The sequence below is a fragment of the Artemia sp. Qi Xiang Cuo genome, chromosome 15 (assembly GCF_049724085.1).
Source record: "Artemia sp. Qi Xiang Cuo chromosome 15, ASM4972408v1, whole genome shotgun sequence".
Lineage (NCBI taxonomy): Eukaryota > Metazoa > Arthropoda > Branchiopoda > Anostraca > Artemiidae > Artemia > Artemia sp. Qi Xiang Cuo.
This window is the reverse complement of record NC_142808.1, coordinates 29,971,074-29,996,384: the sequence shown is the minus strand read 5'-3', so window position 1 is coordinate 29,996,384 and position 25,311 is coordinate 29,971,074. Positions and strand designations below refer to the sequence as shown.

The following is a 25,311-nucleotide window of genomic DNA, read 5'->3' as shown; positions in this document are numbered from 1 at the left end:
TTATCAGTCGAAAGTGATTGCAGGGTGAATGACCCTCCCCCCCACCACGCCCATCATTTCCTAAAAGACTTCCAATCAAAATTTTGAGATAGCCATTTTGTTCAACGTAGTTGAAAGTTCCGAAAATTACGTCTTTGAGGATGACAAGTCCCCCCCCCCATCCCTCAGGACAAGGATTGTAAATTATGCCCTGGGGGCATATAAGGTTTTATAGAAAGCGCGGTCATATAAACTTCGGATATTGCTTATTGGATTGATAATCAGAAGCTCTAGGGCGAATTTTTATTTTGTCAAAGTGATCGGAGGGCAGCTACAACCCCCCCCACACACTCACACAGACACGTAGTATTGTCCCGAAATGCATCTAACAGAGATTTTGAGATAGCCCTTTTATTCAAAATAGTCCAAATGTCATATAACAAGGCTTTTGGGGTTGAAATAAACCCCCAGAGCCTGGGGGCAAGGTTTAAGTTATGTCCCAGGGAAATTTAAGGTTTTATGGAAGGGATGGTTGTATAAACTTTAGAGGAGGCTCATTTGGTTGAAAAAGGGAAGTTCTAGTTCCCTTTTAAGAGACAAAAGTGATGAAGGGCTGCAAGCCCCCCCCCCCCCAACTAACCCCCTTCACTAAATGAGTCTGATTAAAATTGTAAGATAGAGATTTTGCCCAAAATTGTCCAAAGAACATATAACAATGCTTCTAAGGTTGACACCCCCCCCCCCAGTGCCTGGGGATAAGGTTTTAAGTCACGCCCTAGGGGCACATAAGGTTTTTATGGAATGGGTGCTTGTATAAACTTCAGTTGGGACTCACTTGATTTGAAATTGGTCAAAAGTGATTTGAGAGTGACCAGCCCCCACCCACACTCATAATTTTTCCAAGGACATCCTATTAAAATTTGGAGATAGCAAATTTGTTCATTGCCCGGAAATTATGTCAGGAAATTGTGTCTTTGAGGGAGCCAATCCCGCCCCCTCAGCTCTCAGGGCAAGGGTTGTAAGTTATCCCTTGGAGGCCTATAAGGTTCTTAGAGAATAAGCGTGGTCGTTTGTACTTCGGAGGGGACTCATTGGATTGGTAATATGAATTTTTAGTACCCTATTTAAGAGTCAAAGTGATCTGAGGGCAGCTACCTCCCCCCCCCCCTCAACACGTCGTTTTTTCCAGAAAGGCATCAAATAAAAAAATTTGAGACAGTCTTTATTCAAAATAGTCCAAAGACCATATAACATGGATTTGGGGTTGGTACAAACCACCTGAGCCTGGGGGCGAGAGTTGTAGGTTATGCTATGGGGCATTTAAGGTTTTTATGGAAGGGATGATTCTTTAACTTTAAAAGAGGCTAATTCGGTTGAAAATTGGAACTTCTAGTTCCTTTTTAAGCGTCGAAAGTGATGAAGGGCATTTATACCCCCTCCCCGACAACCTGTCTTTTCACTAAACGCATCTGATTGAAATTATGAGATAGCGATTCTGTTCAAAATAGTCCAAAAAACATGTAGTAATGCCTCAAGGATTGACACAACCCCCCATTGCCCCAGGGGAAAGGATAGTAAGCTATACCCTGAGGGCATATAAAGTTTTAATGGAATGGGCGGTTGTATAAACTTCAGATGGGGCTCATTTGATTTGAAATTGGAAGTTCTAGTGCCCTTTTTAAGAGTCAAAGTGATCTTAGAGCAACCAGCCCCCCCCCTCCACGGTCATCATTTCCCTTAACACCTCCAATAAAAATATGGAGATAAAAATTTTGTTCATCGTAGTTGAAGGGTCTGGAAACTATGTCTGTGAGGAAGACCCCCTTCCCCCTACAGCTCTCATGCCAAGGTTTGTAAGTTATGCCCTGGGGGCCTATAAAGTTCTTATAGAAACGGTGGTCGTGTATGCCTTGGATGGGACCCATTGGATTGGTAATCAGAAATACTAGTGCCCTTTTTAAAAGTTGAAGTGATCAGAGCGTAGCTCAATCCCCCCCCCCCACACACACACAAGCACGTCGTGTTTTCCCGAGATGCATCAAATAGATGTTGTGAGACAGTCCTTTCATAGACAGCGCAATTGCGCTGCCTAAGTAAAGAACGATGTTGGCACAATGTTTTATTATTTTTTCCCTTTAGACCACGGCACTTCGTATCGAAGGAGTTGTCGGAGAAACTTCGAAAAGGGCTCGTTCGATTGGAAATTGGGGTGGCTCGTGCCCTTTTCAAGAGTCGAAAGTGATTCAAAGGCAACTAACACCCCTTCCACGTCCACCATTATTGAATTTGCACTTTACTGAAAAAATACAAATGAATGTGCGTTGTCAGTTTAATAGACATATACTGATATTTAGTAATCAAATTGTTAATGTTCTTTGATTTATTAAAGTTATAAAAGTAAAAAAAAATATATTTTTTCAGTAAAGTGCATTATGTTCTGGCCTTGGGAAGGCATAGGGGTTTTGAGCCCTGCTCATGTTAATTTCTGCCCGTTCTGAGTTTGACTCGTTATTGATTGTAATATCTGTTCGTTTTGGGTTTCTAAAATTAATTTTTTTAAAATTAATTATTCAAAATAGTCTAAATAAAGAGTAAAGGGGCTTTCGGAGTTGTCGTCAACTATAAAAGCCTGAAGGTAAGAGTTTTCAACATTGCCCCTGAAGTATTTAAGGTTCTTATGGAAGTGATAACTGCAAGAGCTTACAAAAAGACTCATTTCGTGCAAGTTGGACATTCTAGTTTTCTTTTAAGGGTCAAAATTGATGGAGGTCAACTAGCCCCCCCCCCACTACCCTTATTCTCACCAAATGTATATGATTGAAATTGTGCGATGATGATTTTGTTTAAAATAGTCCAAATAAGATATAACAATGCCTCCAAGGTTGGAAAATCCCCCCTGAGCCCTGGGGCAAGGGCTTGAAGTCATGCCTTCGGGGTATATAAGGTTCTTATGGAATCATTTTCCATAACAAACATCCAAACAAAGTTTTGAGACATCAGTTTTTTCAGCATTGTTGAAAAGCTCAGTAATTATGTGTTTGGGGATGTCAATTTGGGGATCAATTGACAGAAAGGTAATATATGAAAAATGTATGAAAAAATGGTAATGGTAATGTATGAAAAAATACAAATGAATGTGCGTTGTCAGTTTAATAGACATATACTGATATTTAGTAATCAAATTGTTAATGTTCTTTGATTTATTAAAGTTATAAAAGTAAAAAAAAATATATTTTTTCAGTAAAGTGCATTATGTTCTGGCCTTGGGAAGGCATAGGGGTTTTGAGCCCTGCTCATGTTAATTTCTGCCCGTTCTGAGTTTGACTCGATTATTGATTGTAATATCTGTTCGTTTTGGGTTTCATTTATTTATCGATGTTGATTTGTGGTAGTTTCACGCTTGGTAGATTACGGTATTTGATTTTATTTTTGCTTATTTTTGATTTAATGGAGTTCTTTACTTTTCTTTGAAAAAATCATTTTGTGGAAAATTTTTTAAAATTAATTATTCAAAGTAGTCCAAAGATCATATAACAAGGCTTTTGAGGTTGATACAAACCACCAGAGCCTAAGGGCAAGGGTTGTAAGTTATGCCCCTGGGGCATTTAAGGTTCTTATACAAAGGATGGTTGTAGAAACGTTAGAGGTGGCTCATTTGGTTGAAATTGGAAGTTCTAGTTCCCTTTAAAGGGTCAATATTGATGGAGGTCAACTAGCCCCCCCCCCACTACCCTTATTCTCACCAAATGTATATGATTGAAATTGTGCGATGATGATTTTGTTTAAAATAGTCCAAATAAGATATAACAATGCCTCCAAGGTTGGAAAATCCCCCCTGAGCCCTGGGGCAAGGGCTTGAAGTCATGCCTTCGGGGTATATAAGGTTCTTATGGAATCATTTTCCATAACAAACATCCAAACAAAGTTTTGAGACATCAGTTTTTTCAGCATTGTTGAAAAGCTCAGTAATTATGTGTTTGGGGATGTCAATTTGGGGATCAATTGACAGAAAGGTAATATATGCTTGTCGCTACTAACACTAATACCACTGCTACTTTTCCTTATGCTACTACTACTACTAAACTACTCCAACTTGCAACAACTATTCAATTGCAACAACTTGTAAATTTTAGAGTATTAAGGTGAAAAGGGCTGACCAAAAGGCAATATGCACATGCTACTACCGCTAGTAATACTGCTGCTAATACTGCTGCTACTACTGCTAATACAACTGCTAATACAAGACTAACACTGTAACTACTTTTACTACTGAAACTACTGTGATAATAGTACTATTAAGGCTAAAGCTATGAAGGTAAAATTTGAGAGAATATTGATGATTAATTCCAACAAAATACACTATGTGCATTTAGATTGGCGAATTAGTGTGTATGAGTAGCCAATCAGTCTGGTAAGTTAGTAGCTTAAGAGAGAACTTAAAGAGAAAGATTCATAGATAAAAAAACAACACTTTCAAGTTCATGTTAAAATTGCTGCTGCTGCAACATTTACTAGTTCTACTACTACAATTACTATTGCTCCAATTACTACTTCTATCGCAATTACTTGTAAGGCTAAGGGCATTAAGATGGATATTAAAAAAAGTATACGACTATATAGGTTAAAAACGAGCAAATCGACAATATCATAGCAATGGCTAATTGTATTAATTTGAGTAGTTATGCTACTGCTATGACTACTATTACAACTATCCCTAAGGGTATAAAGGTAAAATTTTCAGAGAATATTTTGACAACCTGCATACGGATGACAACCTGCCATCCGTATGCAGGTTGCCAAAAGGACATATAAGCAATATCTTAGGAACAGTTTTGTATGTGAAATTAAAATTTACAACGCTTGTTGTGGGGATGTTGAACTAACCTAAAGACAATATTTGTATCATAATACTTCTACTCCTACAACTACTACTGCTGCTACTACTACTATTATTGCTACTACTGCTGCAAAGTCTAACACTACTACTATTAACTCCACTCCGACTGCTACTACTAGTGCTACTAATAAATCTAAGTGTATTTAGGCGAAAATTTTGGGCAATATTGTAGCTGTATTGAAATAAATCGAAACACACTATGCCCACATAGGTTGTCAAGAGGATGTATCAGCAATTCTTCAGGACCGGTTCATGGTGTTGAGTTAAAAATTTCATCGTGTATTGAAGGGGATGTTGAAAAAAAGGTGCTATGTGCATAATGCTACTACTGCTACTACAACTATTGTTACTACACAAGCTAAAGGAATGAAGGTGAAGCTTTCAAGGAATATTTAGGCGGATGCTGAACTAAATCAAAACGAACTATGATTATGTAGATTGTCAATATGGTGACAAAGCTATTTCATAATAACGGCTTACATTATTAAGTTAAACCTTTTCAGGGTAAGTTGTGACATGTTTTGAACTAGCCAGAAGACACTATGTGGATACTTTTGAAACTACTTCTACGGTTACGGTGACTACTGACACTTAGGGGCATTAAGTTGAAACGTAACGAAAAAACTATACGGGTGCAAGCAGTAAAAGGGCATATAAGCAATATCATAGGCAGTGCTGCTCTATCTTAGCAAGTAATATCATTGATATTTCAAAGGAGCCAATTTGGTTTAAAATTCAAAGCTCTAGCACCCTTTTTAACAGTTAAAAGTGATTGGAGGGCAATCAGTCCTTTTCTTTAGCTCATAATTTTCCGAACATTTTCAATCAAAATTTAACACAGCTATTTTATTCAGCATAGCTGAACGGTCTTGTAACTATATCTCTTGGCTATTGCGTAGGTCAACCCCCACAGTTATGCAATTTGCCCACTTTGTTCAAAAACTAAATGTTGCCTTAAGATTAAATAAAAATGTACTGTAAGGCATCTCAGCAGCATCCCAAGAACGACTGAGGGTATTATGTTCAAACTCTTGGGGCTACTTCTATTGCTACTTCTGCTCTTTAAATTTAACCAAATCAAAATAGCGTAAGTGTATCCAAGCTGTCAAAGAGCGTATACAGGTTTTTTGCGAATGGTATTAAGTTTTCTATTTCAGTTCAACTAGAGGAGGTATGAAACTAAATTAAACACTACTGTTCGTGTCCAGATTTTTAAAACGGTGTATTTTCTCCAGCATACAAATAGCAGGCCAAACTAGAAAATCTTAAAAAAAGCGAAAAGATTTAAACTATTATTTTCATTTTCCCTGAAAAGACTATGTCGATATAAAACGAACAGAAATTAATTAAAAAAACTTTACACAATATAAGTTTTTCAAAGAAAAGTAAAGAACTCCATTTAACCAAAAATGAGCAAAAATAAAATCAAAAACCACAAGTCAGCATCGATAAATAAATGAAACCCAAAACGAACAGAAATTACGATAAATTACCGAGTGAATCTCAAAACGAGCAGAAATTAATATGAGTAGGGCTCAAAACCCCTATGCCTTTCCAAGGCCAGAACATAAATTGCACTTTACTGAAAAAAATCAAATGTATTTAATTTTATAGCTTTAATAAATCAAATATTAATAACATTTTGATTAATAAATATCAGTATTTGTATATTAAACTAACAATGCACATTCATTTGTAATATGTTAAAATCTGGCTTTAATCCACGAAGGTGGTTTGCACAAGGATTACCGTGTTTTTCTTCATTTTCAGTCACTCGTTTCATGTTTGTAGTAGAAACTTGTAATTGGTGAAGTTTTTTTTTTATGGATTTCCACCTCAACTTCGTTCATGATTTCGACTTTGAAGGGGAAGTCTATTTTTGAGATAGAAAAGGTTTCTTACTGGGGTAAATGTCCTACAGCTATTATAATTCTGAAATTTTGATTTTCATTTTCTAACCATGTTCGATTGGTATAGAAATCAATTTTCTAATGGTAAAATTTTCAATGGTATCAATTTTCTAATGGTATAAAAAATTGTATGGTACTATTGAACTGCACGTATGTTTTTATCTAATTCCTTTCATTATTGCAGGTTATTCGCAAGGTGGGCTAATTGCTAGAGCTGTTATTGAAGCTTTTCCCGATATCCCTGTATCATCTTTCATCTCCTTGTCGTCTCCTCAATGCGGACAATATGGAGGTATTTTTATTGTTTCTATTTTTCACATAACCAACTCTAGACTCAATTGCAGATTCTGCTCTACGCTTTGCCTGTGTGGTACAATCTTGTGTTTAATTTTGTGTTTTGTTTTATATCCCAGGTTCCCAAAGTGAGGATTGCCTAGGGGCGTTTGAGGTTTTTTATAAGGGGTAACGGGGGTGCTCAATAATATAATGTATTATTGTGTGGAATAATAATAAATATAACAGGTTGTTCAATTTTAGTGGCGAGAAATCATACTGAGGAAGGGCGTTTTCAAGGAAAAGACAACGGAATTTTCAACACTTGATGCTAAAAAAAGAAAATTTCTTCAATTGATGTCAAGAAGATGAACTCGCTTTGGGAGACAAACATTTTTATTGCCCTTCCCCTCTATTGTGTTTAAATAGCAAGATCACTAGGGTTATTTACTAGTTTCCTGGGCGAATAAGTGTTTTTTGAGCCTTTCTGCTAAGTAGGCTACTGTCAAAGCATATAAAAAGATAAAATCATTCTCGTACTGTCAGTAGTACTCGCTGAAACTATTTTTTCTGGTTGTTTCAGTTCTTCAAGGTAGATTTCCTTATAATAACTAAATAATGAAAATTAACACTTGTACCATCTATTGGTTTCTACCAGACACCATTTTAATGTCAATCAGAATCATGACAATAAAATGGAATACTGGAGAACCACAAAAGCTAAAAGAAAAAGAGGAATGAAATACAAAAACAGGGCGAAACCCAGAGGAGAGCAGACGGGAGAAACAGAATGAAATTAAGGATAAAAAATTGTAGGACTGGTCTTTTTCATGTATACACGAGGAATGGGGGTGTTCCCCCAAATTCTTTTGAGTTGTTGAAAATCCTGGTACTATTTGTCCCACCCATCATCCTTACAAGTCTCTACTTTATGCACCCATAACACATTAACAAATTTTAAATTGCCATTTCAACAAATGTTTAAGGTATATTTTTGTCTTCAATGTTGAAAACTTTGAAATATAATCTAGAGATATCATCATTTTAAGGATCCCATTTCAGAAATCCTTGCAAGGAATTATACTGGAATTATTCTCATTTTTTATATGGTCGTCCCAAATGAAAAGCAAGTGTTTCCTATACTATTTCCTGTAACTTAATCTTGGCTTACCACATTCTCAAAATATTCTGCCCATCTCTCTTTAACTCTCTCCTTATCCCTAATTGTGACCCCATTCCTATCTTTAACTAGGACAAGTCAGATTGACCTTAATTTATTAACATGCTGGTACAATAATTCACTATTATGTCGTCTGGGTATATTTTCCAGATCTTCAGCAATTTTATCCATGGTCACCAATTCACACATCCTGAATTCATATTTTAAATGCTTTATTCACTTTCTTTACATTCCTTTTATTTTCATTTAATCTATCACTCAAATAATTCTTGTACAAGCCCCTCCTCCTCTCTATTAAACATAAACCATTTTCAATAATATTACTTGCTGCATTTCTAACTTTCTTCCCTAAGACATCATCAGCGACTTCGCAAACTATTCCATCCTTCTTCTACATTTTAGATTTTAGACTATCCGGTTTGTATTCAACTGTTCCTGGAAAGTTTCTCTCAAATTCTCATCCTGGAGTGTACCAACGATATAACTTTCCGGAAGATAGTTACTCTTCATAAATTTCAGTTTTAGATAACCCTAGACACTACTGGATTGTTATCTTTACTTTTAACATAAAGAACTGCACTTCTGTATACCCTAGTATCTTGTATCGACTCTGCCAGTTTTCGGTTTACAATAACATAATCAATAAGATAAGATATAATCAATAAATAAATCATGATCATAGAAGGCCCTTTTATGATCAAATACTGTATTAACTGTTATAACTAGATTGTTATACCTACAAAATTGCTATAGTCTGTAACCATTACTGTTTTCGTTTCCAACACTAAATTTACTTTGGCTAGGATACCATCTATCCCTATTTCTACCAACATGGGCATTAGAATCCTCTGATAAAAGTACCATATTTCCACCTGGGATACTTTTTATATGTTCTTCAGCTGCAAGTAAAATTCATCTGAGTCACTACTATATTCATCAGTTGGTTCTACGAGCCATATACTACTATGACTTATACCCTGCATTTTTTAGTCAAAAAATAAGTGACTAGTATTCTATTATTAATAGCTTCCCAACCTAAAAAGGACTTAGTAGCTTCCTTATTCACCATGAGCTCTTCTCGTTGCCTGTGCATTCCATTCTTCCTGCCTGAGTAAATACATTCTATATCACCTAATTCATGTTTCCTAACCCTGGGATATGAGTTTCTGAAACTCCTAAGAAGTTTAGTTTGAAGAGTAATTCGTCTGTCTAAATGTCGATACAATAGTTGTTTTCTAACGTTGCAATTTTTATATTATTTAAATCATTGAAATTATTATGGCCTCAGGAAAAGCAATGGTCCCAGAACCAGTGCAGGACAGGGACTAGCACATATTCTCAAGTCCATATCAAGCACGTAAGCTGGCTTAGAACCGGACAGCAAGAAGTCCCTGTGACCAGCAGTACGAACGGAGGAATTGTGCAATCCTGGGGCCATCTTGGTCACAGCATAGTTTTGCACAACTCTTCTATCTACAAGAGTCAAAATCCTGATCAAGCAATCTCAAGCCTATTACCTCCAATTCATTATATATTCATGCCTATAAATATTATTCTACTATGATAGAATAGTTATCTATATGGCAATCCATAATAGATAAGTTAGTTAGGTAGAGGTGTTCCAGCCCAGAAAAGTCCACCAATACAGACCAAACCCAGAAGAATTATCCATTAATCAGAATCCAGTGTTATTGCTGTGTCGTTTACTAGGGTATAATTTCCTCGATGGGCGCCACTCCTCAAGGTCACCCTGCTGCGCTGTTAGTAGTAAAGGTTTAGGTTAGGAAAATTTGTGAAAGGTTCAAGTTCAAGTTCTTTTAATTTCTCATTAAATCACTACAAGACAAAATAACACTTGTACAATATGAATCAATAGGAAAGAAAATATTTACAGAGGGTGCCTACACAGTGAGTTATACTCGAAAACAGGCACCCTAAAAAAAAATAAAAAAAATAATAATAACAAATGATGAAAAGAAATAATAATAATACGTTAGATATACTCGGAAGAAAAATGAGACACCACACTGAACCCAAAGCCCACACCTCAAATCGATATAATACCACATAATTAAAATTTTATCAACAATAGCACCGGCCTACATGACTTCAAATAAATAAATAATTATCTATAATTGCTTATTAGATATAGTTTGAATTTAGCTTTATAAACTGGAATAGAAAAACGCGAATCTATATTACTTTCATAAATATTCCAGAACTTTATTGTTGAATTTTTAGGAGAAAATCTGGACCTTTCATTTTGAATTCTAGGGCAAGGTAATTTGGCTGAACTTCTTCTCTAACAATAATTATTCTGGACAAAAGAAACTAAAGAAAATTTACTAGAATTTAAAGCCAATGCTAATAATTCTTTTATTTGTTTTAGTCTGAAAAGGACACAATGTACAGGAAGGACTAGATCAACTGGCAATATTCTTAAAAATGTATAAAGGCTCTTAGTAGGGGATTTATCAGGGAGGGAAGATGGGGAAGGAAGGAGTGCTTTTAACGTACGAAGGGCATTATTTTGAAGACGTTGAAGGGGCTTGATTTGAGACTTGAAAGTATTTAAATAAGTAATTGGACAATAATTAAAATAAGAATAGATTAAAGAAGACTAAAATGACATAAGAACAGGGAGAGAGAGCTGAAATTTTCGATACCGCACTAAACCCACGCTCCTTCCTAGCTGTATCTTTAGCCTATCACGATGAAGTTTCCAAGATAAATTTTCATCAACTGTTAGTCCTAGTTACTTACAAGCCTCCTTCCTGGCAATAGTAACTAGTTCTCCGTTAAAACGGACAGATATTTGAGAAATCGACGGTACGGCATGTGAAATTCGAGAGAAGATGATAAAATGGGTCTTCGAAGAGTTTAACACCATGAGGTTGTCAGCAAACCACTGCAATAGCTTCATTAGACCAAAACAGAGGTTTTCTCTGACGGATAATTCATCTGAACCTGTGACAGAATTAGCCTTGTCATCTGCGAATAGTAGAGCAAGTCCATCATCGGTGATAGTGTCCAGAAGGTCATTGGCGTATATAAAAAATAGTAGTGGTCCAAGAATTGAATCTTGTGGTACTCCAACCTTTTCAGAACATGGCGTTTTTGCCGATCTTACTGCACCTCCATCCACAAATTCATTCCGACCACTGAGGTAAGACTGGATGAGTAAGAGAGCATTATCTCTTATTCCGCAGTTGTCAAGCTTATCCAGAAGAATCAGATGACAAATCGTGTCAAACGCTTTTTCTACATCCACAAATATTGTAGCTGGTATCACGTCACGGTCCATCGCATCATTCAAAAACTTTAGCAAAACCAATATAGAATGTTCAGTTGAATGCCCAGACCTAAATCAACTGATACTTGTTGAAGAAGTAAGACTTAGTCAGATAATTCATCAGTCTGTTGTAGATGCAACACTCCATAATTTTCGAAAAAGCAGAGAGAATAGAGATAGGGCGGTAGTTTGAAGGCAGCTAAAATCAGGGTCGACCCTGATGCCACAATGAGGCCATGCAAGCAGGATTTTCCTGTCAGGGATGGAACAGAGAAAAGAGCTTATGACAGAGCAGATACTCAAACCATCTCACATCTGAACAGCTCCACCTTTTTATACCCAGCCTATTCTTTTCAAGGTATCTCCTTGAAGATATCATGGTATCTGTGTGGTATCTCATAGGAAATTTGAAGGAAGGTAGGAAGTGAAACATATATTTCATGTTTTGTTGTACTGAAAAATTATATTGAGTTCTATAGTTTCGTCGCCTAAGATAAAGACCGTTTCGTAAGGTTTATTTTGTATCTGAAAAAAACAACTAAAAACTAATAACAATTAATTAAAAAAATAAGTTTTTTTTATGGAAGTAAAGAGCTAAGTAGAAACTTAAAACGAGAGGAAATAATTGCTTCGCAGATTATGATAAGATAAGATAAGTTTTATTCTTCATTAAATACACATACAATATTACATGTTATTAATCCCTCAAAGGCTCATTGGCCTGTACAAAGAGGGACGACACATGAATTACATACTCAGAGATAAAAAACAAAAGAAAAATTTAAAATGATCACTTACTCACATATGAAGGAGAAGAAAAGAAAATATAGATAAACTGGAAACTATAGAAAAAATTAGAATAAATAAACTAAATTTATCAATTATATTAAATAGACTCAAAAAGAAAAATAATAATAAAAAAAAAAAAAAAAAAAAAAATTATATTATTATTATTATAAGCGAATTCCTATCGTCGAAACAGAATTATGTGTATTGGCAGGTAGAACCAACATCATAATAGCTGTTACGATATTATTCATAGCTCTTATCCAAGATATTAAAATATCATAACTTAAGCCATGTACAGCCCTTTTAAGCTTATATTTAAAACTATATAAATTCCAGTTCAATCAGCTCTGCTTATTTCTGAGGCTAGGTAGCAAAATTGACGTTTATGGGTTATTTCAGTCATAAGGCTTATAATTATTGGACTGTAATAAAATGGTGCAAAAGCAATAAAATTTAACCCGTCTTCATGAATGCTACTCCTTAGTGAACTATACAAGTTTTAGCAATAAATATTGATAGTCATACCTGAGGTCTGGGAGTCATAGCGCAGAGAAGACCACCATAAAACAGAACTAAAAATTCAGGGGACATCAACTCCACAAAAAATTTAAAAAAAAAAAAAACAAAAAAAAAAAATTATTCAGTTTGAATTATGTAAGACATATCTACAAAACCAGCTCAAATAAACTGACTCATGATATTTCCCTATATTCGTAGAGTTCTAAAAACTAGCGCTTTACTGAGAACTAGGATTGCTTGAGTTTTTATAGAATTATAAAAACTCTATTTTTATAGAGAATTATAATTTTATACTAATCGTTATCGATATTTTGGATGGTGAAAGACTACTGAGAATTTAAATTAGTAAATTAGTCTTTTATTTTCTGCAGACTACTTAGGGACTTTTCAGCTCCTAAGAGAGCATTCTTTTTTTGCGTCGATTTTATGTTTTCAGTAAAGTTCTAGTTTTCTAGAATTCCACAAATATTGAGGAATATCACGAGTCACTTTATTTGAGCTAGTTTTATAGACATTTGATACATAATCAGCGAAGCAAATTATTTCTGTTCGTTATAAGTTTCTCACAAGAAAAAAAGTCTTCAGCAGTGGCTTTCGGTATTGATTATGATGCTAATTACTAAGTTATATTGAAAAAGATGATAGTTGCTGAATTTTGATTCGAAACCAGGAATGCGTGGAGCGGTTGAGGAGGGGGCTATCTCCTGTAGTCTTTATCATTTTCCAATTTTTCTGAAATGCTTACTGTAGTGTTAATATAAACTGCCTGTTTTTGTTTTGTTTTGACAAATTTGACCCGCCACCCCCTGAATTGAATTCCTGCATTTTTTAGATGTCACCAATAGATGGACCTAGGTAGATTGCGTTATATTGGATATCAAACAGTTCGTGTTAACGAACTGTAAGTAAGGAGCGACCCGGCTCAATAGTAACCGAAACTTGAAAACAACGGAGTCCTGATACCGGTACATACATCAAAAGAATCGAATTTTTATGCTGATTTCAAATATGCAAGTTTTGTTAAGTTTAGTCTTACCCATCAAAGGTTACCTAAGAAAATTTTGCCTGATTTCCGAAAAAGGGGAACCCCCCCCCTAAAAGTCATAGAATCTTAATAGAAATCATAACACCAGTTTCAGCGTATCAGAGAACCCTACTGCCGAGGTTTCAAGCTCCTATATGAAAAGAACACGCGGAATTTTTTATTTTTTTGCCAGATGAAAGATCACGGATGCGTTTTTTTTTTTTTTTTTTTTTTTTTTTTTTTTCAGGGGTGATCATATCGACCCAGTGATCCTAGTGTATCGTGAGAGGGTTCATTCGAACGTAAATTAAAAGTTCTAGTTCCCTATTTAAGTGACAAAAAAATGCCGGGCATCTAGCCCCCTCCCACGCCCCATTTTTTCTCAAAATGGTCCGATCAAAATTTTGAGATAGCCATTTTGTTCAGCATAGTTGAAAGGCCGAATAACTATGCCTTTGGAGATATCATGACCCCTCACGGGGATAATCTTCCAGGGGTAGGGAAGTTTCCAGGTTGTGAATTTTTCAGGGGAAATTTTACACTAGGGGATTTTGCCAGAATTCTTACACGAATTTTTTTGTATTACTTTCTCTTTTCCGACTCAATTTTACGCGTGGAGATGTTAAGGGTAATTTTCCAGGGTAAATTTTCACCAGGGGATAATTGTCTAGAGAATATCTGCATGGGAAGGAGGGGTTTATTCTTGAAATTGCAGCCATATCTCCTGGCTCTACTTAAAAAACTATCAGAAATTAAATAGAAAAACAAGTTTTTTAAGCTGAAGGTAAGAGCAACATTAAAACTTAAAATAAGCAGCTATTACTGCGTATATGAGGTAGGTTGCTCCTCCTCAACACGTCGCTCTTTACGCTAAAGTTTGAATTCTGTCCCAATTTTTTAAGAACGATTCCCGAAACACTCTTCGTTTAATTAGAATAATAAGAAGTTTTATTTTTTAAAGTACTAAAAAAAATTTAGCGTAAAGAGCGAGGTGTGGAGGAGGAGCAACCCCCCTTCATATGTAATAATTTCTATTCGTTTTTAGTTTTAATGTTGCTCCTTACTTTCAGTTGAAAAAACTTATTTTGTTTTATTTAATCATACTAGAACAATGAAACATTTACATGATGCATTTTTCATGCGAGAAGTCTGATATATCTGTATGTGTCAGCTATTAAAATACTGTTTTTTGGAAATAAATTTCTTTTTTCATCGTAAAGTATCTTTGTATGGATTACATAGTTTGTTCTTTCAGATGAGTTTCTACGCATCATTTTTCCACACTTTGTCAAGAAAACAGTTTATAAAGTATTTTATTCAAGCTTAGGACAAACGACTTCCGTCGCTAACTATTGGAAAGACCCTCATCATACAAAGGAGTATCTAGAATATTCTGAATTTCTGCCCTATTTGAATAACGAGCTCGAGTCTCCTGATAGTTGGATATACAAACAAAGTATCATGAAGCTAAAAAGAATGGTACTTATTGGAGGACCTGACGATGGTGTAATTACTCCATGGCAATCTAGGTGATGCTTTTTTCAGTAAATATTTTTTTTAGCAGTTATTACTAAAATGTGATCTGAGAAATCCTCTAAAAAAAAAAAAGAAAAATTGGGTATGCTATAAGCATGCTATTTGAGGCGTATGACGATCTCCATAGGAAATCTCTTCTTATCCACTCTTCTAATCTTATGCGTTTTTTGAGGTAGAAAGAGGGTATGAGACCTAAAAACCAAAAAACTGTAACACTTTTCGTACTCTGACATCTTTCACATCTGTTTTGTTTCCCTTCAGAGCAAGGATGTCAAATCTGTTAAATACGTAAAGCGATGAAGGTGGCAGGAATTTTCTAATTTAAAGCAAACGTGAAACAGAATGAACAGGTTACAGTTTCATGTTTTTTTTCCTGGACATAGTCGCCTGTGTTACTTCACGACTTTTACCCAAAGAAAAAAGTTTCTGCAACAGATCACGAAACTTGGAACTGGAGGTCTAGGGTTTCCTAGTATATGATCTTTTTTTAGTCAGAATATCCTCTTTTCCAAGAATATTCTACTAAGAATCTCGTTTTTAGTTTTTACAGATTTTTGGTAATTTCAGTGTGTCACTTATAATTCTCACTCACCTCTGAAATTATGAAAATTCAAGGCGCATCTTTTGTTTTTACCTGCGAGGATATCTCCTTTTCTGTCTCGTAAGAACAAATTTGGATATCCTATCTTAAACTTGTTTTAAAAAAACAAGATTTTTGAGCTGAATTAAAGCCCAGAATAAAACATGAGAAAAAAAAACGTATCTAATTTCTGACGATCCGAGAATATCTTATCATGGGCAGCGCAATAGCGCTGCCTAAGTAAAGAACGATGTGGGTACAATGTATTACTTATTTTTTTTTCGTGGTCTTAGACCAGAGCACTTCGTTTAGAAGGAGTTGTCTTAGAAACTTCGAAAAGGGCTCATTCAATCGGAAATTAGAGTGGCTTGTGCCCTTTTTAATAGTCGAAAGTGATTGGAAGGCAACTAACACCCCTTCCACGCCCACAATTTCCCGAAACACATCCAATCAAAATTTTGAGATAGCCATTTTGTTCAGTATAGTTTATTTCCAGATAGAAATTATGTTTTTGAGGAGGACACTCCCCCACAGCCTTCAGGGTAAGAGTTGTAAGTTATGCCCTGGGGGCATATAAGGTTTTTATAGAAGGCGTTTTCGTAGAAATTTCAAAAAAGGTTCCTTCGGTTAGAAATTCAAAGGGCTAGAGCCCTTTTTAATAGTCGGATGTAATTGGAGGGCAACTAATCCCCCTCTCACGCCCACCTTTTCGCCAAACACATCCAATCAAAATTTTGAGATAGCCATTTTATTCAACGTAGCTTTAACTTCTGGAAATTAGGTTTTTGAGAATGAACCCCCCCCCCACAGCCCTCAGGGCAAGGGTTTTAAGTTATGCCCTGGGGGCATGTAAGGTTTTCATAGAACGCGTTGTCGTAGAAACTTCAAAAAGGGCGCAGTCTATTGGAAATTGAACTGGCTGGTACCCCTTTTAATAGTCGAAAGTGATTGGAAGGCAACTAACACCCCTTCCACGCCCACCATTTCCCCAAAAATATCCAATCAAAATTTTGAGATAGCAATTTTGTTACACACAGTTTAAAGTTTAGGAAATTATAGCTTTGAGCAGGACACTCCCCCCCACAGCCCTCAGAGAAAGGGGTTATAAATTATGCTCTTGGGGCAGATATGGTTTTAATTGAAATCTTTGTCATAGATACTTGAAGAGGGGCTCATTCAATTGGAAATTAAATGGGCTAGTGCCCTTTCTAAAAATCGAAAGTGATTGGATGGCAACTACCCCCCTTATGACGCCCACCATTTCCCCAAACACCTACAAATAACACTTTTGAATTGCAATTCTCTTAAAAGCAGTTGAAAGTTTTTGGAATCATGTCCTTAAGGATGACAACCCCTCCCCCCCCCCACAGCCCTCCGGGGCAAGGTGTTATATTGTGGCCTGGGGGCATATAATGTTTTTTTATAAAGCGTTGTCGTAAAAACTTAAAAAGGGCTCATTTAATTGGAAATTGAAAGGGCTAGTGCTTTTTTTAATAGTTGAAAGTGATTGGAGAGCGACTAACGCCCCTCTCACGCCCATCATATTCCTGAACACATCCAATCAAAATTTTGAGATATCCATTTTGTTAAACGTAGTTGAAAGTTCTGGAAATTAAGTCTTTTAAGATGATAACCCCCCCCCCCCCAGAGTCCTCAGTGCAAGGGTTGTAAGTTATGCCCTGGGGGCATATAAGGTTTATATAGAAAGTAGTTATAGAAATTTCAAAAAGGGCTCATTTGATTGAAAATTGAAATTGCCCTTTTTTATAGTCGAAAGTGAGTGGAGAGTAAGTAACCCCCCTCTGACGCCCACCATTTCCTCAAGAACATTGAATCAAAGTTTAGAGATAGTCATTTGTTCAACGTTGTAAAAAGTTATGGACATTATTTATCTAGGGATGACAAACCCCCCCAAAACCCCCAGGGCAAATGTTGTAAGAGATTCCCTGGGGGCACATAAGGTTTTTATAGATAGAGTTGTGGTAAAAACTTCAAAAGAGGCTCATTCTATTGGAAAAAGAGATGGCTAGAGCCCTTTGTAGTAGTCGGAACAGATGGGAGGGTAACTAATTCCCCTCTCACGCCCGCCATTCCCCCAAACACATACAATCAAAATTTTGAGATATCAATTTTTTTCAACGTAGTTGAAAGTTCAGGAAAGTTGGTCTTTGAGGATGACAGCCCCCCCCCCAGCCCTCAGGGCAAGGGTTGTAAGTTATGTCTTGGGGGCATATAAGGTTTTTATAGAAAGCGTTGTCGTAGAAACTTCAAAAGGGCTCATTTGAGAGGGGCGACTAACGCCTCTCACGCCCACCATTTCCCCAAACACATCCAATCAAAATTTGGAGATAGCCATTTTGTTTGACGTAGTTGAAAGTTCTGTAAATTAGGTCTTAGAGGATGACAACCAACCTAACAGCCATTAGGGTAAGGGTTGTAATTTATGCCCTGGGGGCATGTAAGTTGTTTATGTAAAGTGTTGCCGTTTCGAAAATGGCTCATTTGATAGGTCAACCAAAGATCTAGCGTTGTTTGTAATAGATGAAAGCGATGGGAAGATTTGGCAGTTTTATAGTAAAGATCGATGTGGGTATAATGTATTTTTGTTGTTGTTGTTGTTGTTTTGACCAGGGCACTTCGTATCGAAGGAGTTGTCGTAGGAATTTCGAAAAGCGCTCATTCGATTGAAAATAGAAAGGGCTGATGCCCTTTTAATAGTTGAAAGTGATTGGAGGGCAGCTAATCCTCCCACGCCCACCCTCCCATTTTCCCATTATGTTTAAAAACTAAATGTTACCTTAAAATTAAATAAAAATTCACTGTGTTAATACTAATTCCCAAAAAGGCATCTTAGCAGTATACCAAGAACGACGGAGGGTATTATGTTCAAACTTTCGGGGCTACTTCTGCTCTTAAAAGTTAACCAAATCAAAATAGCTTAAGTGTATCCAAGCTATCAAAGAAAGTAAACAGATTTTTTTGCAAATGGTATCAAGTTTTCCATTTCGGGTCATCTAGAGGAGGTATGAAACTAAATTAAACACTACTATTTGTGTCCAGATTTTTAGAAGGGCTTATGTTGTTGAAAATTGCTGAAAATTTTTCTCCAGGATACCTCAAATAGCAGGCCAAACTATAAAGTCTTAAAAAAAACGAAAAGATTTGAAGTATTATTTTCTTTTTCCCTGAAAAGACTATGTCAATATAAAACACACGGAAATTAATTAAAAAAAACTTTTTCCACAAAATAAGTTTTTCAAAGAAAAGTAAAGAACTCCATTAAACAAAAATGAGCAAAATAAAATCATTTTATCTACCAAGCGTGAAACTACCACAAATCAGCATCCTTAAATAAATGAAACCCAAAACGAACAGAAATTACAGTAAATAACCGAGTCAAACTCAAAACGAGCAGAAATTAACATAAGTTGGGCTCAAAACCCCTATGCCTTCCAAAGGCCAGAACATAATTTGCACTTTACTGAAAAAAAAATACAAATGAATGGGCATTGTCAGTTTAATATACATATACTGATAGTTAGTAATCAAAATGTAAATTTTATTTGATTTATTAAAGTTATAAAAACAAAAACATTTATATTTTTTTCAGTAAACTGCAAATTATGTTCTGGCCTTGGGAAGGCATAGGGGTTTTGATCCCAACTTATGTTAATTTCTGCTTGTTTTGAGTTTGATTCGTTATTTACTGTAATTTCTGTTCGTTTTGGGTTTCATTTATTTATCGATGCTGATTTGTGGTAGTTTCACGCTTGGTAGACTATTTGATTTTATTTTTGCTCATTTTTTGTTTAATGGAGTTCTTTGATTTTCTTTGAAAAACTTATTTTGTGGAAAAATTTTTTTTAATTAATCAGGGAAAAGGGTTAGTTCATATGATGGTTGACGTCAATGGAATTGGCGTTAAATCCCTCGGAGTTTAAAACTGATATAAGTTTCTTGGCATACTTAAGTTCTCCGTTTATTTAAACGGGAATGTCTAGCTTTTGACAGTTACAAGGGTCAAATCAGGAACTTATTGAGAAATGATCAAAATTGACTTATTGGTCAACTTTATTTTTTAGTAATCTTAAATTCGCGGCGCCAAGTATAATTAAATATATGATTTGCCACCAGTCTTTTATTGAGGTTCACATGACTGTTGATCTCAGTCTTAGATTATTTACTTTCTAATTCAGATTATAACAACTGCAGATGATTGTTAAGATTTTAAAGATGATTGTTGATCTGACTCTGATGATCTGATGTTTGATGATCTGATTGTTGATCTGATGTTGATGATTGTTGATCTGATTATAACAACTGCAGATGATTGTTGATCTTAGTCTTAGATTATTTACTTTCTAATTCAGATTATAACAACTGCAGATGATTGTTAAGATTTTAAAAAAGTAATGTTTATTTCTTTGTAGAAGCATTGTTTTGGAACCATTTTGCCTAGTTTTGATGCAAATACCATGTACTGCAAATTGGTGAGAAAGAAGCTGAAATCAAGCTTTAATAAGAATAAAGCTTGAATCCTCGCTCTAGGTTGGTCTGATGCAGATGATTGTTCTACCTTCACTAACTTCAAACTTTTTCGGATTCATCTTTTTGCCAGATAAGAATTTTCATCTAATTAAACGAATTTTCTGTTTCAGTCACTTCGAATGTTTTGATGAATCCGAAAATGTTATTGGTCTACACCAAAGCGACTTGTATGTGCACGACCGTTTAGGCTTGAAGTTCCTAAACGAGACTGGTCGTTTGTTTATTCATTCTGAAGCTGGGATATCGCATCATCAATGGCACAGTAACTATGATATTTTTTTGAAGTGCATACTGCCCTATTTAGATTAATCACTGGTTCATTTCACGGTAATTGTGTTTTGGAGCACCACTTCCGCATTTGTAGTTTTCGCTCCTTCATTTATATATATGCATATATACGTTGTGATTAGAAGCCTGTGTACCTCGGTAACGGGGTAAGGAATGGAAATTCTGAACTTTATTCCGGTATAATGATCATAAAACTGTAAATTCCTCTGAAGTATGGAAAATTTCTAGTAATTTTCAAAAAAAAAAGAAAAAAAATCATACGCTTATGCCGCTAGTATAAACAGGGGGCAAAATGAAATTGCCCTATCTTTAAAAGCAGACTTATTAGGGATTGTGTAATGTCGGATTCCTTTAGGACGTGGAATTATCTCTTAGAGGTATATGAAAAAGAGAGATATCTAGAAAAATCTGGTGGCCAATATAGAAATTTCGATTTTTTAACGAGTTTATTATTTTATTCAATGAGGTAATCGATTCTTATCGAATTTTCTTGAGTTCTGACAAAGGTCTGTCTCAAATTAAGACTGCAACGAGTCTAGTTATAATCTAGTTCATAGGTAGGGGGAGGGAAGGGGGATCTTTTTATTTGTATATCTCTCAGAAGCGGTTGCCAGGTCTCAGCCAATTTTGACCAGAGTGTAAAGCCTGTATCTTAGTTGTGGTTTTACAACAGCATCCTACCGCTTTCTGTCTGGACAAAATCCGGGCCTGGATTGTTATGCACATGGAGATTTGACATTCCGACAGTTTTTACTGAGCTCCATTAAACTGAAAGACATTGCATAGTCAAAAGACTGAGAACGTAGTTTATTCAGAGGAATTCCTTTCCTTGACAGTGTTCCTATTCATACTTTCTGCCATATCCCTCCAAGTTTTGTCATTAGCATCACTAGCATCTAATAGTCTCTCTCTAGGTGTCCCTTCTGAGTTCGTAATACGGGTTAAAACTGCAAGCTTATCAGAATGTGAAGCCTCAGGTGTTGTATCAGTCATCATAGAATGCAATTCTGAATCCTATACCTCATCAAAGATTTTCTCCCTGATTTTTTCTAAAAAAATTGTAAATGAACTCGTCCTATGAGACCTGTGTTGATAAATAGCTATGTATGTTATGCCATAGTTATACCAGTTATACCAAGAATGATTTAACCAAGCTTCAAATACAGGCCTGTTTCTCGCTGAAAGTTGAACAAAGTTGTTTGATCGAGCTTTATTCATTTCCCTGGAAGCACAAGCTTCGAAAGAATTTCGCGGGACTCCTGAATTCCGATTGCTTTTCCATAGTGTTTAAAAACACCATGCACCTAACCTTGTCTCTCACTTTTGGTTTATTCGTGTTATCCAGTAAGGCTTCACTTTAGCAGCTAACCAAGAATAATTTTGACAGGCTAAATATGGACTACCTAGTTTATTCAGACACAAATCTTATACGAGTAAAAATAGATTTTGAAACAAGACGAGTAGCTGCCAAGCCAGTCCCTTCGGATACATGTGACCTTTTGTGAGATCTAACGGAGTCATAAACCCTATTTTTTTTTAAACCAATTGGCTTGTCTTTAAGTGGGACTTGCGACTAAAACTGGGTAGATTTAAAATTAGCAAAGGCTTTTTACCGGCAAGCTTGAAAATCTCCCCGCCCGGGACTAGGTGAAACCAAAATAAATGACAGACACAATTTATCAAAAGGCAGAAGGGCCCCCCCCCTTCGGGCCTCTCCTTGTGTCAACTAACCTTTGCGGAAGTAAGAGCAGTGTCATATTTACATTCTGACATCGGCGGGTGCAGGGGATCCCTAAATTATTGTAGCCAGAAAATATACTGGAACAAGCTGTCATACCTCAGGTAAAGTTCGTAGGGATTAGGGGTAGGTGTTTTACCTTCGGGGAGTTTATAGCCGATCCGATGTGGGGGATGTGGTGCCTAAATTACTGTCATCAGGAACTCTAATGTTCCAAAACCAAAATTGTTGGAAAGTAAGATTAAACGTTATAGTTTTACCCCTTGATAGTTCGTACCTGATCTAAGCTCTATACGGAGGAAAAGACGATCCCTAAATTCATGCCAGCTAAACAGTAACCTAAAGGGATCTCAACCAAACCTAGTTCGAAATTGCATTTAATATGGTAGTTTTACCTTTGTAAGTCAGGGACCGATTCGACCTTTGTGGGAGAGAAGGAAGGTCAACTCTAGTTCCTTGACGACAAGATAACTTTCAGAAGTCCTTTGGAGTAAGAGCTAGTGTCAAATTTGTGCCTTTTGGGAGGCCCTTATTTTAATTTGGCATTGTTATAATTAAAACAGTGATGATTTTGATAGTGTTTGAAGAATTAAAGAACTTGAACTGTCGCTTTTTCTGAATGAATATTGTTTTAATCTATCTTATTTTCTACGAATGGTGCTTTCTTAAAATTACGAATTGCAGTAAGTAATAAAAAAGGAACGCACAAAAAATAGATTCATTTATCATAAACTTTGTAATTTTTAAAGATGCTTCTTTTATTTTTAATTTGTGTAATTATTTTCCTTCTTGTCAGAATTCAAGCAGTGATACATATATATGTATATACATATATATATGTATATATATATATATATATATATATATATATATATATATATATATATATATATATATATATATATATATATATATATATGTATTAATCTTAAGAACTTTTGAAAGTGCTTTTACCGCTTTAGTTACATTCGTGTATTCCTTCAAAAAATATGTGTGTTGGTTAAACGTGGGAAATGGGGAAATGGGAGGTATAATGTGTATCAGTCCCTAATTTGATGAAGGGTATATTTTTGACCTAAGGTCAGTGCTAAAATAAGCACTAATAAGCAAGTTGGATTTGGAGAATGTTTTAATTTGAATTTATTATTTCTCTGTGCTAAAATGTTTTTTTTTATTTTGTTTTTTTTTTTAAGCTAAAAAGACGGTTTATGCTTTTTGACATGTTACTACGCTTTATGATTTTACTTGGTCTCTTTTATTGATGGTTTTCGTTTTATGCTGTATTTATTGGTAAAATAAATTATTGTTTTATTGAGCTACATTATTTTAATTTAGACTTGAATGAACTAAAATATTTATGTTTAAATGACAGAGATAGAGCTTAGGTAAGACTAAGAGGCCAGTACAAGCAAAAATTTGCACAAGAAATGCTGAAAAAGCAATGCAAAATTTTAACTTAAATGAGTTCGTATTCCACTTTTTTCCCTGTGGTGGAAATAGTAAGGAAAGCTGGAGCTGAACGTCTACGATTATGGGAGTTGGAACGATTAATCTCTTAACAGGAAGCGTGCTAAAGAGGATGGAACGATCTTTATAAGAGGAACAAAAAAAAAGAAAAAAAAAAGAAAGAAGAAAAATCAACAAAAAAATGCCAAGTTGAATGCCCGCTTGTGCCATGAGTAACATTTAAAATGAAGAATATAGATGGCGATAAAGCTATAGTCAAACAAGAACTAATAAATCGACATGAAACTCGTATCAGCATCATTTTATTTTTTATTCGTAAATTCGTGGCGCCGGATGTAATTAAATATCTGATTTGCCGCTAGTCTTTTGTCAAGATCTTAGATGACAGTTGAAACTTCTTTTGAAAGTGTCAACAGAGAAACTTTTAGGGACAACTTCCCCAGGAAGATCATTCCAGATTGAAGTGCAACGTTGAATGAAGCTATTCTTTAAATACTCTGTTCTTGACTTGCCAGCCTCAAGATAATCGGACTAAGCTGTGTGCCTTCTTGTCTGTTGGACAATTGGGGACACAATACGAGAAAGCTCTAAAGAAGGAAGTGAATTTATATACTTGTAGAAAACAGCCATCGATGCTACATCAAACCTCTCACTAAGAGACTGGAGAGTCATGGGGAACGACCAAACTTGCCCTATTAGTCCTATTCTGGATCTTTTGCAGTGGTACCAACAACATTTTCGGAGCACCAGCATATATTGGGCATTTATACACGGTGGTGGGTCTGATGCAAGACTTGTAAAGGGTGATTACTAGTTATTGTCAACTGCAAGTTGTGGCATTACATTTTAAACAATTACACCATTTAAACTAGTGTTGGTAAAGACAGACCCAATGATCTTGGTTCAGGTTAGTTTGTATTACTATTTTCTTTATACTAGTCCTCACTCGGTCAAGACACAAACTTCTTTGGACACTCTAGAAAGCATATTGTTATCTGAACGACATTTATACCTTTTAACTCATAATTAATTTATCCAGTGATTTTTGACTAATTTAAATATTGCTGGTAAAAATGGCCTGAAGATTTCAGGTTTACTTTTAGTGTTGGAGTTTCTTTGTGCTGTCACCTAATATATACATAGCTTATGTTGTTGCTGCCTACTTGTAATTTATTCAACTCTTTTAGTCTATAAAATCCAACTATGCATATTCTATATCTGTTTTAGCATTTGCATCTCTTTTTTTATTCGTTACTCTATTGGTCTGAACAAAAGTCATAGTCAAACGTGG

General features: G+C 35.6%; 1 protein-coding gene across 1 annotated transcript in view; it reads left to right on the top strand.

Annotated features, from left to right (window-relative positions):
* The window catches only part of LOC148943534 (lysosomal thioesterase PPT2 homolog), a 43,867-nt gene extending 20,997 nt beyond the window's left edge, over positions 1 to 22,870 (top strand). The window contains exons 3-5 of the mRNA XM_089101877.1: positions 6,971 to 7,078; positions 15,119 to 15,392; positions 20,638 to 22,870. Coding sequence (XP_088958003.1) covers positions 6,971 to 7,078; positions 15,119 to 15,392; positions 20,638 to 20,836 — 581 coding nt within the window. The 3' untranslated portion in view covers positions 20,837 to 22,870. The remainder of the gene's footprint in view (positions 1 to 6,970; positions 7,079 to 15,118; positions 15,393 to 20,637) is intronic.
* The last annotated feature ends 2,441 nt before the right edge of the window (positions 22,871 to 25,311 follow it).